The 14,815-nt window shown below is 27.8% G+C and overlaps 1 protein-coding gene across 1 annotated transcript; it reads right to left on the bottom strand.

Moving 5' to 3' along the window:
• Positions 1-1,851: 1,851 nt before the first annotated feature.
• On the bottom strand, positions 1,852-12,067 carry LOC129971969 (uncharacterized). Its single transcript, XM_056085952.1, has 13 exons — positions 11,989-12,067; positions 8,970-9,141; positions 7,795-8,100; positions 6,969-7,148; positions 6,724-6,867; positions 6,548-6,619; positions 6,373-6,444; positions 5,552-5,599; positions 4,659-4,742; positions 3,708-3,947; positions 3,443-3,478; positions 2,923-3,263; positions 1,852-2,071 (listed from the first exon to the last, which is right to left on the bottom strand). The coding sequence occupies exons 1-12, from the start codon at positions 11,998-12,000 to the stop codon at positions 2,977-2,979; spliced, it is 1,653 nt and encodes a 550-aa protein (XP_055941927.1). The 5' UTR covers positions 12,001-12,067; the 3' UTR covers positions 1,852-2,071; positions 2,923-2,976.
• Positions 12,068-14,815: the final 2,748 nt, after the last annotated feature.

Here is a 14,815-nt window from a genome sequence, read left to right as displayed (position 1 = left end):
TCTACTTGCGATTAAATTGAAAAAGGAAATAAATAAAAATACTGATTTGAGTGCTAAAGATAAACTGTCGATATGAAACTTTTAATAGATATAAAAATTTACCTAAAAGGAATTAACACAAAGCTGGGGAGCAATTTAAAATTTAAATGTCTTTTCAGAAAAACGTATGAAAAAGTGTAGATTTTGGTGAGCCAAGCAGTAAATATTGATGATTCTGATGGGGCCGAATATGATGGAGAAAGGCTTCCAGCGAACGACGAAATGCTTTTGATAATTTGAAACGTGCTGTACAAGAATATTCAACAAATTTGTGAAAACTGTACAAGAACGAATACGAACAACTTAAAACAAATATAAGTAATGCAAGTACGTACAATGTAAAAATGAAGTAAAAAGTACAAACAATATAATAATGAATTGTTAAAGTATACAAGTACAAACAATACAAAAATTAAATGTTAAGAAATAATTGTCGATAATCAACAATTAATGATAATTACAATTATCATTTTTGAAATAAATTATAGGTAGTCTTGATGTAAGTGTTTTTACGCTTTTTCTTTGTGATAAAATTATAGTTTATTTTACCCAATTCAATTAATCACCTCAATCAGTTAATGTTATAAAAATCTTAATTTCTTGAAAAATCCCATTAAGCGATAACTACTGTTTCGAAAGATTCAAAATGATGGACGATTCCCGAATGCATAATTGCTTTCTGTTAAAAGGAGAAAACTTTTTATTAATGAAAAGTTGCATTTCTGAGGAAATTGGAGCCGCTATTTTAACTTTCAAATAATTTTATTTGCTAATAATTAATATATGCAACCAGTAATATATAATTAATAACATAAAAAGCCTTATAAAGTATATATCTAATTTATCATCAATAAAGGCTTGATTAAATACTGGAAAGTAATAATTATTAAATAATTTTTGTCAGTGATTTAATTTTAAGAAAGTAATGAATCAGGATAGTTAGAATAAACATGGCAAAATTTAAATAATTTTCAATAGGAATGCATTTTGAAATCCGATAAATTGCAAATTTATTGATTTTAAAACTTAAAGAAATATATCAAAAGTACACTAGAGCAGATTATGAAGCATTTTTTTTTTTTACTTTTTATTAAAAAGGCAAAAGATTGCTATCAATTATTATTTTAAGGTTTTGATTATAGTAAGCAGACAAAACTTTTCCAATCAAAAATAGAAAAATTTTTTGGTTGACAATTAAAATTTTCTTATTGATGTTTTGACATAAAGTATCACTTATTTTAAAATCTTAAGCATTTTTTTTTTCAATTATAAGTTACATTTCTTGCTTCTTTATTTTCCGAATTTTAAAAATCTTAAACAATTTTTTAAATTTTAACTTGCAATTTCTAGTTTTTTCCGTTTTTCGAATTTTAAAAAATAAAGAATTATCTTCAATTCTTCGATAAAATAAGAATGTCATATAATGAAAATTGGCATTTTTTCCTTCTCTTGTAAAAAATAATGCATTGCAAATCGTTTCACAAAAGAAAATGGGATTTTATTTTTTGCCTAATGATAATTTATGGATGTTTCATTAAATAATTATATTTTTTCTAAATACATTATAATAAATCAGAATATCTTTTTTTGAATGTTAGATGGTAAAGAAATTATCACTAATTGTATATAAAATACTTTAAATACTTTCAATTGAGTAATTTAGTTTCGTTGAGATCGCTCTTTCGAAATGAGAAAGCTTTTAACATTTTCAATAATTCGTTTGTTTGTTTAGAGTACAGAAGTGTGTACTATTAAGCAAAAAAGTGAAATTTTTAAAACGTTTTAAAAGAACTGTAAAACTACAATTTTTTACATGACTAAAATAAATTAACCTTTATTTCATTTATGATCTACAGTGAATGTGTCCAAAGACTGGCGCGAGACAACAAAGTTGTAACGCATTACATGACGCGAGAGGTACACATTATATGAGGATATGCACTGATATAACATGTAGTACTGAGTTGACATTTGCTGTTTACGGACTTCCGCCATTCCTCCTCTGGAGCGGACATTTCCGCGTAGAAGAAATCTGCAGAGGAAAAAAGAATCTTATGAGCACAAAATATTATGATAATATCGTCTCTATTAAAGCCTGTTGTAAAAGAGAAAAATATTCAAATATTTTAAAGTGTACATGATTTTTAATAAAACATTTTCAAGTCTTTTAAGTAAAAACTGCAATAGGACAAAAAAAAAAAATAATTTTTAAAAAACTAAACTTTTTTTCGAAATCAAAAGATTTGCAAAATCAAATGAACTTATATCGTATGATATTAAATAAAAATGTTTCAATTACGAAAGAAAACCAATGTTTTAAAATCTAACTTAGGTAAAAATTAATATTAAAGCATATGCTTTTTATATTGTTTGTTTTGTTTTGTTTTCATCAGTATCATCTGATCATAGCTCAAAACTAAGAAATAAATTTCAAAATAACAATTATGTAGCTTTAAAACTGATGATAAATGTATCTAAATTACATTAAATCTAATTATTTTAGACAAAATAAAAACAAATGTAATATTAATTAGGAAATATAAGGGATAATAAAATTAGGTGCTTTAGGATTATACCGTCGACCTTTCAACGCTCGCCAAAATGAGTCAATTTTCGAGAAATGCGCCTATCTTTTGGCGCACTCAGAATGAAAAGGAATTTACGGTTATTGGCGCAAAACTATGTTTTGGCAATAATATCGGGTTTTGCGAAAATGATCGATATGATAATCCCAAAGTACCTGAAATTATTATTTTAACGATTTTTTTTATCAACATATAAAATTTTAAGCAAAACAATGCTTTGTAAAAATGATTAGGGCTACAGTATTAGTAAGAACAATAAAAATTAATTATCAAACACAGTACTGAATTATGCACTTACAAATAATGATTAGATTTGATGATCTGGCAATGCCAGGTTATTTATCACATTAGTTCAAGGTGATTTGGCAGCTGAAGTGAGAGCTGGGAGCTTCTCTCCGGCAGGTCCTGTATAGGGACCACCAGGGATTTGAGCACCTGCGGATCGACCAATGGGCAAGTTGGCGTTACCAAAATAGTTCTTCATGATACCCTCAAAGTGGGCCAATTCTTGGGCATCCAAGTTGAGCACAGGCTCGTTGCTTCTGGCGAAAGGAAGAGCCTTTTCGTAGGTGGTGCCAAAAGTATTGTGGGGAAGGATGATACCATTGCCTGAGCGATAATCGTGAGCAAAACCATGACCTGCAAAACAGAACAGGCGTATTTTAAAAATATTAGCAGCTAAATGTAATAAAGTTATATATATTTAAAGATTTAAGATGTTTTATAACCTCAGACGTCAGACAGTCAAAACTGATTCGCTAAAATATGATTTTATTTCAATATCGTATGTAAAGATTTAAAATAAATTGAAAACTTACCATGACCGTGGGCGTAACCATGTCCGTGCCCATGACCTGTTTATAAAAAAAATTAAGGGATATATTATACAATTAAGAAAAAGTTTTACAATATCAATTATATTTTGTATATAAATAAGTATTTCATTTACTTTATTTATATTTGAAGAAATATTTAACAATATTGCACGAAATATGAAATTGAAATAAATGATTTTACCAGTTCATATATATAGAAGGAAAGAAATTTTAGTAGTTAATTAATAATACTAAAATCTTAACTTACCATGACCATGCCCGTGTCCATGCCCATGTCCGTGCCCATGTCCATGTCCATGCCCATGTCCATGTCCGTGTCCCTGACCATGACCATGTCCGTGTCCATGCCCATGTCCGTGCCCATGACCATGTCCGTGACCATGACCGTGTCCGTGTCCATGACCATGACCATGTCCGTGTCCATGCCCATGTCCGTGCCCATGCCCATGTCCGTGACCATGACCGTGTCCGTGCCCGTGTCCGTGACCTATATTTACACAATAAAGCGATTTCGTGAATTTTATAGTTTATTTTGAGAATGCAGTAAATTCCACATCTTACTTTTAGATGCAATATGAAAATGTTTGAAACTAAAAATTCCCATCTAAGATGTTATTTTATGTATTAAGGAAACTTTTATCTAGAATTTTGTTTTATCGTTCTTATTCACAGCTTATATACATTTTTGTGAAGAGAAACATTGGAATTTAAAAGCATTATATAGTGAAAGACTTGCACAAATGAGCAGAGTCGAACTCTGATGCAGAATGAATCTGGTATTATTTCAAATGTGAACATGAATCTGTATTTAAAGTTTTGATATTATTTAATGCATCTAGTTTTCCTGCAGTGATATTAAATTAATGAAAGAAGTGACTGTCTTCTTTACAACACTTTTGCAATATAATAAAGTTAAGCATTTTTATATAATAGATCAAAAGAAGAAAATCCATATTCAATATTATTTTAAATTGCATTGATAGAAATTTAGTCTAAATTAAGAATTTCAATAATTTATTTATTTGGTCGTTTACAATTTTAAAGTCATTACTTGTTTTTATTGATTTACTGGCAATTTTCATTATTAATTTGTTTTTTAAGGACGGCAATGTATTATAAATATTCCTTTAGTACTTATAATTTTGACTATGTGAATAATTAGATTTCAATATAGAATGATAAAATGTTTAGAACTTACCATGTCCATGACCATGACCATGACCGTGACCGTGTCCGTGTCCATGTCCATGCCCATGACCATGACCGTGTCCATGTCCATGACCTGCACAATTATAAAAAGAAAATGTGTAAATTACGTCTCAAATCAGTTTAAAATTTTTCTCTATTAATAATTGCATTAAGATAAAATATGCCCTGCAATATCGATCGAAATCAACAAAATTGTGTTCTAAATTAGAATTTTTTTTTATATAATGTGCGGAATATTAGAAAGCTCGAGTAAAAAGAAAATGTCAAAGCCCTAGTAAACTCTAAAATTGTACTAATTTTTTCAACACACATATAAACAATTTAATTGTATAAAATTATATATTTTTTGTTTCTTATAATTAACGATATATGTTACTGTGCAATCAAGAATATATAAAGATTTTTTTTTTAATATTCGATTTCCATATTATTCCGCTAAAAAAAAACTAAGTTTGCTTTACTATGTAATAAATTAGAAATGCGAAAAATAAGAAATAAAACTATCGTTTTATTATGTGGTAATTTATATGACGTAAAAAGATTAGAGAATAAGCAACATTACGGTAATGAAAAGTGTACACATATATATTACGAAAATGACTGATGTATACTCTTAATATTTTAATTCAAATAAGTTCTTGACTTGTATTTAAGGCTTTAAATATTCTTAAAATAATCTTTTGCATATTTTCCCAAAAATAATTTTTAAAAAAATCTTCATTTTTTTTCTTTCATAAAATAATTTTTATACAATGAATAATATATCTGTATATGAATGTACTCGCCAAAATATTACTTTCAATTTTGTTGTAAATGGATGTTTTTTAACTCAAAGGCATACGTTGAAAGCTTAATTTATATGAAAGTGAAATTTTCACTTACCGTGACCGTGACCATGTCCGTGACCATGCCCGTGTCCATGTCCATGACCTACAATAATAGCTCATGAATTTTCAAGAAATGTACAAATATCATGAAAAAATATCAAATGTAATCATATTATGCCTCAAGTTGTAAGTAATACAGAGAAAATTTAGTGGCAGTTTTATTGAATTTACAGTTTGTTTCTTCTCCTATCTGTTATATTTTATGGCATTCTTCTTTAAAGTAAACAACGGAATTTTATTTATCATGTATTTGTTAATAAAAATACAATAAAAATTTCGGTTAAAATGTTTATGAACAATCATAAGGAAATTCCAAACAATATATTGAACATTGCTCTGAATGCATAACTTTAAATATTATTTTCTGCATAATTTTAATCTATAATAAATTTAAGAATCTCTACGAGGAAGAATTTCAATTAACTTTCTTCTTTATCACTTTCATTTCATAATTATGATAATAAATAATCTGTAAAAGTAAATCATTTGTATTCATATAAGAAAATGCTATAATTTACGTGAAGGCCTGATTTGAAGCTCTATATGAAAATTAATAAAAAAATTATTCATTAAATTCTATATAGCGATTCAATTATGAAACGTGCAATTTATATAAAAATGGAAATCGTAATTCCGACATATCTCTGATTTAATTTATTTCTGTATAATGTTTAATACGATTTAACGATTTGAATTTATGATTACTGTTGAGATATTCGAATAAGATACAATATTTTCAGTTTCGCAAGTTCAAAAGGGAAATTTACATTTCCACTGCTTTGGAATACCAACAATAACAAGAATTCATATACTAACCATGTCCATGTCCATGGCCGTGCCCATGCCCATGCCCATGACCGTGACCATGTCCATGTCCATGTCCATGTCCTATATATTAAAAAAACATTTAGATATATAATGAATAGGTTTATATATATTTACAAATTTTATTTGTAATTTAGTAACAAATTCAAAATCCAATCCACTTTACCATGTCCGTGCCCATGACCATGACCATGTCCGTGTCCGTGCCCATGCCCATGTCCGTGGCCATGTCCATGTCCTATATAGTAAAAAGAAATTTTAAATATACAATGAGTAGGTTTATATATATGCACAAATTTTATTCGTAATTTAGTTATCGGTTCAGTATGCAATCCAATTTACCATGTCCGTGCCCGTGTCCATGCCCATGCCCGTGTCCATGACCATGCCCATGCCCATGTCCATGACCATGCCCATGTCCATGTCCGAGACCATGTCCATGTCCATGTCCGTGACCGTGACCATGACCATGACCATGACCATGACCTGTTGAAATTATCACAAACAATTAAAATAAGTTTTGTCTAACAAAACAATGGTAAAAATTAGAAATTTCAAAGTTAAAAGTATCTTATTCTTACCGTGACCGTGACCATGTCCGTGCCCATGTCCATGTCCATGCCCATGTCCGTGTCCGTGTCCATGTCCATGCCCATGTCCGTGTCCGTGTCCATGCCCATGCCCGTGTCCATGTCCGTGCCCATGTCCGTGGCCGTGCCCATGTCCGTGGCCGTGTCCATGTCCATGACCATGACCATGACCATCACCTGAAATTTAACAGTGACTATGAAACAAACATTCACATGTATGGAAGGTTTTTTGCTTCCGAAGAAAAAAATTTCAGAAAAATTTATAGGTGGCATGTAATAAGTTTGGAAATTGGTAGGTTAAAAGATCTATTTTCTGGTATTAAGGTTCAGGTATCTAAGGTTTCTGGTATTTCCATTTAATTAAAGATCATAATAACTATTAACTAGATTTATTTCTTCAAATATCTTACATGATATTGGATAATTTAAAAATGTGTCTCATTTTTAATTTATGAATAATCTTAAAATATTCAGATAGAATCATTGTAACATAATAATTATTTTAAAAAAGATGAAAAAAATCTTTATTGGTATAATTCTTATAAATCAACTCATTTATAATTAATGCAAATCGCTATCGTGGTACTATACTCTTTTATAATCTTTCAGCACAGGCGTTGTTGTCCATAAATTTTTAATATATTATTATCATATAATAGATCATATTTATTATTCAATGAACTTTTAAATATAGTGAAAAAAATCTGACTTCATCTATTCTGTTTTTTTTTATATACATTCTTTTAAGATGTTAATTAAATCAAAATAAGCAAAGCTACAATTTGTAAAAAAAGAATATTCCACAAAGGTGAAAGATGAGTACCATGTCCATGTCCGTGTCCATGACCATGACCATGTCCGTGTCCACCTCCATGTCCGTGTCCACCGCCACCTCCACCACCTCCGTGGCCATATCCATGTCCGTGGCTCTTCTCACTTATGCCATAACCTTCACCAAGGTCAAAGCCGGAGGCACCACTGAGTCCTCCGATTTGACCGTGTTCATCGGTAGTGTAGCCATAGCCGAATCCTCCATCCTTTCCAACTCCAACGCTGATTTCGTGACCTCCTGGAAGGCTCAGGGTTTTCTCGAGAGAACCATCAGTGCCATAACTGGTCTGGACATCACCTATAAAGAGCACAATTTCGTTATGAAAGTTTTCGGGTTTTTATAAGCAATATAAAAATAGAAATATATTTTACAGAATAATACTTTGCTTAGTTCATGAGGAATACAAAATGAAAACCCCCAAAAAGTGTGAATCTTATTTGTTAGTTGAAATTTCTGATAGAATTTTTTTTTTGTCATTCTTTTAAGTATCCAGTTTATCGTTAATCGTTTCTTAGAACTTTTGAAGATAATCAAATATTTTCTTAACGGTACAAATGCTTAAAAAAAATAAAACTTTTAATAATGCTAATTTTTATCTATTATACAAGAATATCGATATTCATCTACACAATTTAATCGATTTATTCAAAAGACCAATGGATAAAAAAATTATAAGTTACCGATATCATCGTAAAGCATGAAACGGGATAACTGGAATTCAAAAACAACAATTAACTCTTAAATTGTTTTCACAAAATATTTTAAAACAAGAATTTCGTATTTTTGAAAAATAATATGATACATTATTGTAATTCAAACATCTTCAGCAATTAAATAGATTTTTATTCCGAATTTTTATTTAGTAATTCTTTTTTTTATAAACAACACATATACTAATGCATTAATCGTTTTTGATTTCAGAGTAAATTCTTAATCAGCCGATTAATTGTGTTCAAAATTATACAAGTTAATTTTTTTTCAGTTGATAATTGTATATTGAATAAAAGTTTTAACTCGCTAAAAAGAAAATTTAATGCATATTTAGGTACATTAAAATCTATCTGAAATATTATTCATTGACAAGCTATAAGTAGTTAATTCATTTTTATTGATATTGGTATCATGAAATAAAATCTTTTATAGTTATTAGCTGAAGTACCACTCACCTAATCCAAGACCAAGAAGTTCTTCACTTTTTGGTTCAGGGATTCCTTCGAGTGACCTGGCTTCAGGTGCCTTGGCTTCTGCTTTAATGTCCTCGAGCTTAGGAAATTTCCCAGAAAGACCCTTAGTGTATTCACCGAAGGCACATGCCACCAGGAGGGAAAGATGAAGTATCTAAATACACAAAAAAAAAAAAATCCTCATTAGTTTCAACAAAGATGAAGTATTTAAATGGGGATGATGGGAAAAGTGAAGTATCTAAATACACAAAACAAAAAAAATCCCTCATTAGTTTCAACAAAATAGCACACTTAACCAATTAAAAAAAATTGGTTCATGAATTCATTTGAGATCAACAAAGAAGTTCACACACATTGGTTATATTCGACATTCTTTAAATGATTTTTGCATTTTAATTACGATTAGATAATGTATTAACAATCAACCATAAATGATAACCATTACTAAGAGCTGGGAGAGGGGGAAGTAGAGAAAAATTATATTCGGCTGTTAAAGACAATTTGAAAAAGTTTTTGAAATTTGTCTTTTACTTATTAAACCTAATATTTCTGTTCATTTGATATTAGTTGCACAGAAGGAAACGGAATGTACTTTCCTATTGTTATGCAAAAAATCATTACGTTAAAAAATTTGAAAGTAGCTAAGAATTTCTGTCTGTTCTGACTATTTTAAGTTTAATGTGCTTTTCTTAAAAGCATCAATCATTTCTTTAGAAAAGGAAGTGTTCATATATCACAAAATAATTCTTTTAATCATATGATTCCCTCTTCATATTATATCAAGTTCCAATCTTCAAAGCAAATGTACTAAAGTTTTTATTTTTAAATTTTAAGAATTTAAAATGCACATGAAAAAATGCTTTCTGTGGTTAATAAAGCTAGAAATATTATGATTTGTTTAAATATATTAAAATTATGCAACTAAATTCATGAAATCATTTACAATTTATCAAAGAATCACTTAGAAATGTAATGTTTTGAAATTGAATAATAAATTACCCTCGATAAATCAAGACCAAAGGCATCAAAATTACAAAATTAAAATTAATTTATTTTTCTGTAAGAAAAAAACAGCATTTGCTGAATGGTAATATTTACAATTTCCGTGATTCCATTTGAAAATAAAAAGAAATAACAGATCAATCAACGATTGTAATATGATTAACATCAGTCGAAGCATCAAAGCGTGTCTCGTTGAGATTTTCACTTTCGCGCGGTTTCGCTTCACTGAATTTAAGAAGTCTCCCAAGAGGAAGCGATACAAGTTGAAACAATTTCCTTTAAAAATTTACTTTCCCTTTCCTCAACAGTGATTTTTTTAAGGAACGTTATTATCCTTTTCAAAAATTAATATTGATGCTTGTATTTACATTTTTGATTCATCACTCGAGCACTTTTGATTCATAAAATTATTAACAGTCGGTATGAAAAGCTTCTGGTAAATAATATAAGGTTTAATGTAAATTAGATAAATATCTAGAATCTATATAAATAATTTAGCTTTTTAATATGAAAATTTTGAATAAATGAGGTGATTTACTGCATATATTATTTTTCCCTGTCTTTGGTTTTTGACAGGGAAAAGTTATAAATTCAATGCAGAGAAACAAACTGAAGTGAAAATAGTATCTTGCACTGCTTCATAATTTACAAGTATAGCAAATTCAACAGTTAGGAAAGAAGAATTACAGATCAGTTATATACATTTTTTAAAATTTTAAGAGTTTTATGAAATTACTTTTATGCCAGCCTTTTTGCTTTACTTACTCTGAAGCGAAACTGTCATTTGACAAACAACAATGAAATAACATTTTCTTAAACTGTCACTTAAAAATAATTTCATCATATGATGGAAAATGTAAAATTTTGGTAACACAGATTTCAAAATTTCAAATATATTAATTTCCAAATGGTGATATTAATTTTAGAAGCATAATTTTAATATTAATTTATCTTATTTAAACATGCATTTCATATTTTTATTTCTTATTTTACTTTCAATCATTTCAAATTAATTAAAAAATGCTCCAAAGAATGAATTAATATTTGTTGATCAATAGTTATTTTTCCATATATTGTTTAATATAACTTTTTGAAACAGAAATTAATTCTTTTCAGTATTTTGAATAAGCTTATAATAATAATTTTTATTTAGCTTGCTGGTAAGATAAGTTTTCATGCACAATTTTTATGTGAATTTATCTGGATTTAATTTATCTGGATTATATATTATCTATTAATTTATTTGAATTGTACATCATATGTTATTATTTTTATATTAGTATGTATTTTAATTTAATTACTATATTTTTCGATAATAATGAATTAATAGTTTAAAAATAAGATTAATCTAGAGGGGTTGATTTTAGAAACATTTGAACAATTTCTTAATATGCGGAGATTACTTGCTTTAAGTTTTATGAGTAAAACCTTTTTAACAATTAACAATTTTTAAAATTTTTCTTTAAATTTTTTTATTATTTAATTTATAATATTTAAAAGAACTATTTCAAATTTTTCAAAAGTAGAGATAAAGAAGAAAAAAGTAATACGAATATGATGTCAAAAAGTGATTTAAAAATAACAAATAATATTAAAAACCGAAAAGTAAGCGCAAATACAGAAATGTAAATTTTTTTTATTATTAACGGAAACTTATCAGGCTTGATAATGCGGAACATGATGAATTATATTTAATTTTATTAATTTCAATAATTATGATTTGAATATTGCAAAAAAATAAAGCAGTTTCATTACTAAATTTATTTGAAATAAATTAAAGTAGAAACCATTAAATTTTAAAGCATTAGCAGCCTATCACTCCTCACTATGATGCATTCTCATAATATTTAAAATAATAGAGAAGACGCAATTATGATAGAATATATTACTATCAAATACGCTATATCACAACACACAAACCACTTGTCGCAATATCCAATACGAAGCTGAGTAATCCAACATTGCATGTAATCCAAGTGCTTTGAATTGGCTTACTTACCACTAACTTCATCTTTGAAGTGAATTGAGGGATTCGACATGCCTTCTGCAGCCCTGCAGACGCCTTATATACTTCTTGAAATGGTAAACGGAGTCAAAGAGAGTCAAGTCCCTCCCTCTCAACAGATGATTGGACGAGATTGTTCGTTTTTAAATCCTAATTTAATTTTCGGATTAAATTTAGGTGTTTTCGGAGAGTTTTTTTCTTCTATCTGGCTAATCGGTTGGAGGAAGAGATGGCACCTGTTGGTGCCGCTGTTTTTAAAATAGCTGGAGGATGAGGATATAGAATCGTTAATCCTCCTTTCTTGTAAAGTGGAAGTACGGTTGAGATCTGCCTGGTGCGCGCGGTGTTTCCTTCTTTTCGATGAAACTGAAATTGACACGTGCCATCTTTTCCTGCAATAGAAAGTGATATTCTCTTCAAAAGATTAAAAAAAATAGTTTGTTAGATAATATTATGCGGCGATCTTCCGTTGAATATCGGTGCTTAAAAGTTATATTAAAATCTTTTAAGTGTTTTTGGAGTAAAATGTATCTAAAATGTGATTTTAAAATATTAAGATTAAAAGACTTTATTATGCTTCTTTAAAAGAGGGACTTTTAAGAGAGAAATTAATATAATCAATAAATTTTTACCTAACTTGATTTTTTTCAAACGATTAAAAAAAGTTTATTTAATAAAATTACGCATCGATGTTCTGTTGAATATCGGTGCTTAAATGCTACATTCAAGTCCTTTAAGCGTTTTTGGAGTAAAATGAATCTAAAATATAATTTCAAAATATGAAGATTAAAAGACTTAATGACGTCTCTTTAAAGGAGAAAGTTTTAAGAGATAAATTAATATAATAAATAAATTTTTATCTAACTAAATTTTTTCAAACGAATAAAAAAAGTTTATTAGATAATATTATGCATCGATGTTCCGTTGAATATCCGTGCTTAAATATTGCATTTAAGTCCTTTAGGTTTTTTTGGTGTAAAATAAATCTAAAATATAATTTTAAAATATTAAGATTAACAGACTTAAGTATGTTTCTTGAAACGTGAGAATTTTAAAAGAGAAATTAATATAATAAATAAATTGTTACCTAATTTAACGATTTATTATATAAAGGCGAGTTAATCATTTAAATTCAAGATCCATCATGTATTTTGGTAGGATGAAAATGCATAATGGTTCCAGTTAAAATATGAAGAATTTACTGCAGTTGGTAGATATATAATACAGGAAATACAATATCTGAAATACAAATTAGAATCACAGGAAATTTTTTTGTAGTATAATAACACAAAAACTTACATTTCTTAAATAATAATAATTTGCTTTCCTTGCTATTAAGAACAAGTAATAATTTATGCTTCCGGAATCTTCAGTTTTAATTATATTTGCGTGTGTGGGAGGAAGGATTCAAATGGATATCACTTTTAAGTGTTTTTCTATGCATTTTATAAGAAAATTGTATTTATTTTATTTTTTTACTTGTATAAAACCATGTGTAGCAATTGATTTATGTTTATCGTTTATCTATTAAAACTTGCTAAAATAAACTAAATTTTTGCTAAAATGAACTATGAGTATAATCAGCTGAAACCTACAAATATAATTAGCTCTCTAAAGTGTAATTATCTTAATTGGAAAAAGAAATATAAATGACCAAAAAGTATATAATTCATTGAATCTCATGAATTTTAGATAGCTTAATTAAGTAAAAATCTACATCTGTAATTTTCTTAAAAGCAAGATATTGATAATATATTTTTCTGTTTTTTTTTTTTTTTTTAATTCTTGAGCACGCATTGTGTTTCCCAATTCATTTATCGACTTTTTCTAGCAATTAAAGCTTTCAGCTTGGGAAAAAGCAGTAAATTGCAAATTTATAATTGGTTGACAGAACCGTAAATAATAATATAAACATGAGAAGCGAACCAGGTAAATAATTAGCGGGGGCTACTAGTTTTATAATATTTTATGCCTTCTTATTAAATACCTAAATTAATTTATAGAACTTTTTGATATTAATTAGGCAAAATTCAATGTTTCAAACAAATGATTTCATGTTTTTTTTTCATTTATTTTCATATTTTTTGTAATCAAATAATTTACTAAACTTTGAAATGTATCAATTCAACTAATGATTGAATGAAAATAAATCATTATCGGAAAAACTTCAAAAAATAATTATATGGTGGCAACTGTTGCAAAAGAGCAATTGTTTATTTCAAGGAACAATACTGAAATTTGTGACTGATACAGAAAAACACTTTAATTCTGATTATAAACAGATGAATTAAAAAATTTATCGTGCACATACAGAATTTTAAAAAATCTCTGATTTGTCAACCCAAAGCTAGTTAAGATATTCCCAATTTGAAAAAAGAAAATATAAAATATAATAAATTTATTATATTCCTAATTAGATTGATTTATTAAATTGATTTAAAAAATTATTTATTTGTATGAGTGATATTTTATATTGAACTTTAATTTATAATAAAGCAAAATATTGATTAGAATTGTATTATTTTTTATTTCAGAACACAATATCGCTATAATCTGGATTTGACTGTTATAAAAATAAGCTAAGTGTTTCTAGCCAGCAGTAAATTTATAGAAAGATTTATTTTCGCATAAAAACTAAAATTTATTCGAAGAATGAAAAAAAAAAAAATCAGGCGATTCATTCTTTCAATTCCAAATTCATAACATCATTCTTGAAAAAAAAATTATTAAGAACACTTTTTTAAAGATGTAGATTATTCATAATGATAATTTCAAAATGATAATCCGGTTTTGAAATTAAAAATCTTAACTATTCTCGTCA

The sequence above is a fragment of the Argiope bruennichi genome, chromosome 1, assembly GCF_947563725.1.
Source record: "Argiope bruennichi chromosome 1, qqArgBrue1.1, whole genome shotgun sequence".
Classification (NCBI taxonomy): domain Eukaryota; kingdom Metazoa; phylum Arthropoda; class Arachnida; order Araneae; family Araneidae; genus Argiope; species Argiope bruennichi.
Note: the sequence above shows the minus strand (reverse complement) of the source record. Positions and strands in the feature narration are given on the sequence as shown.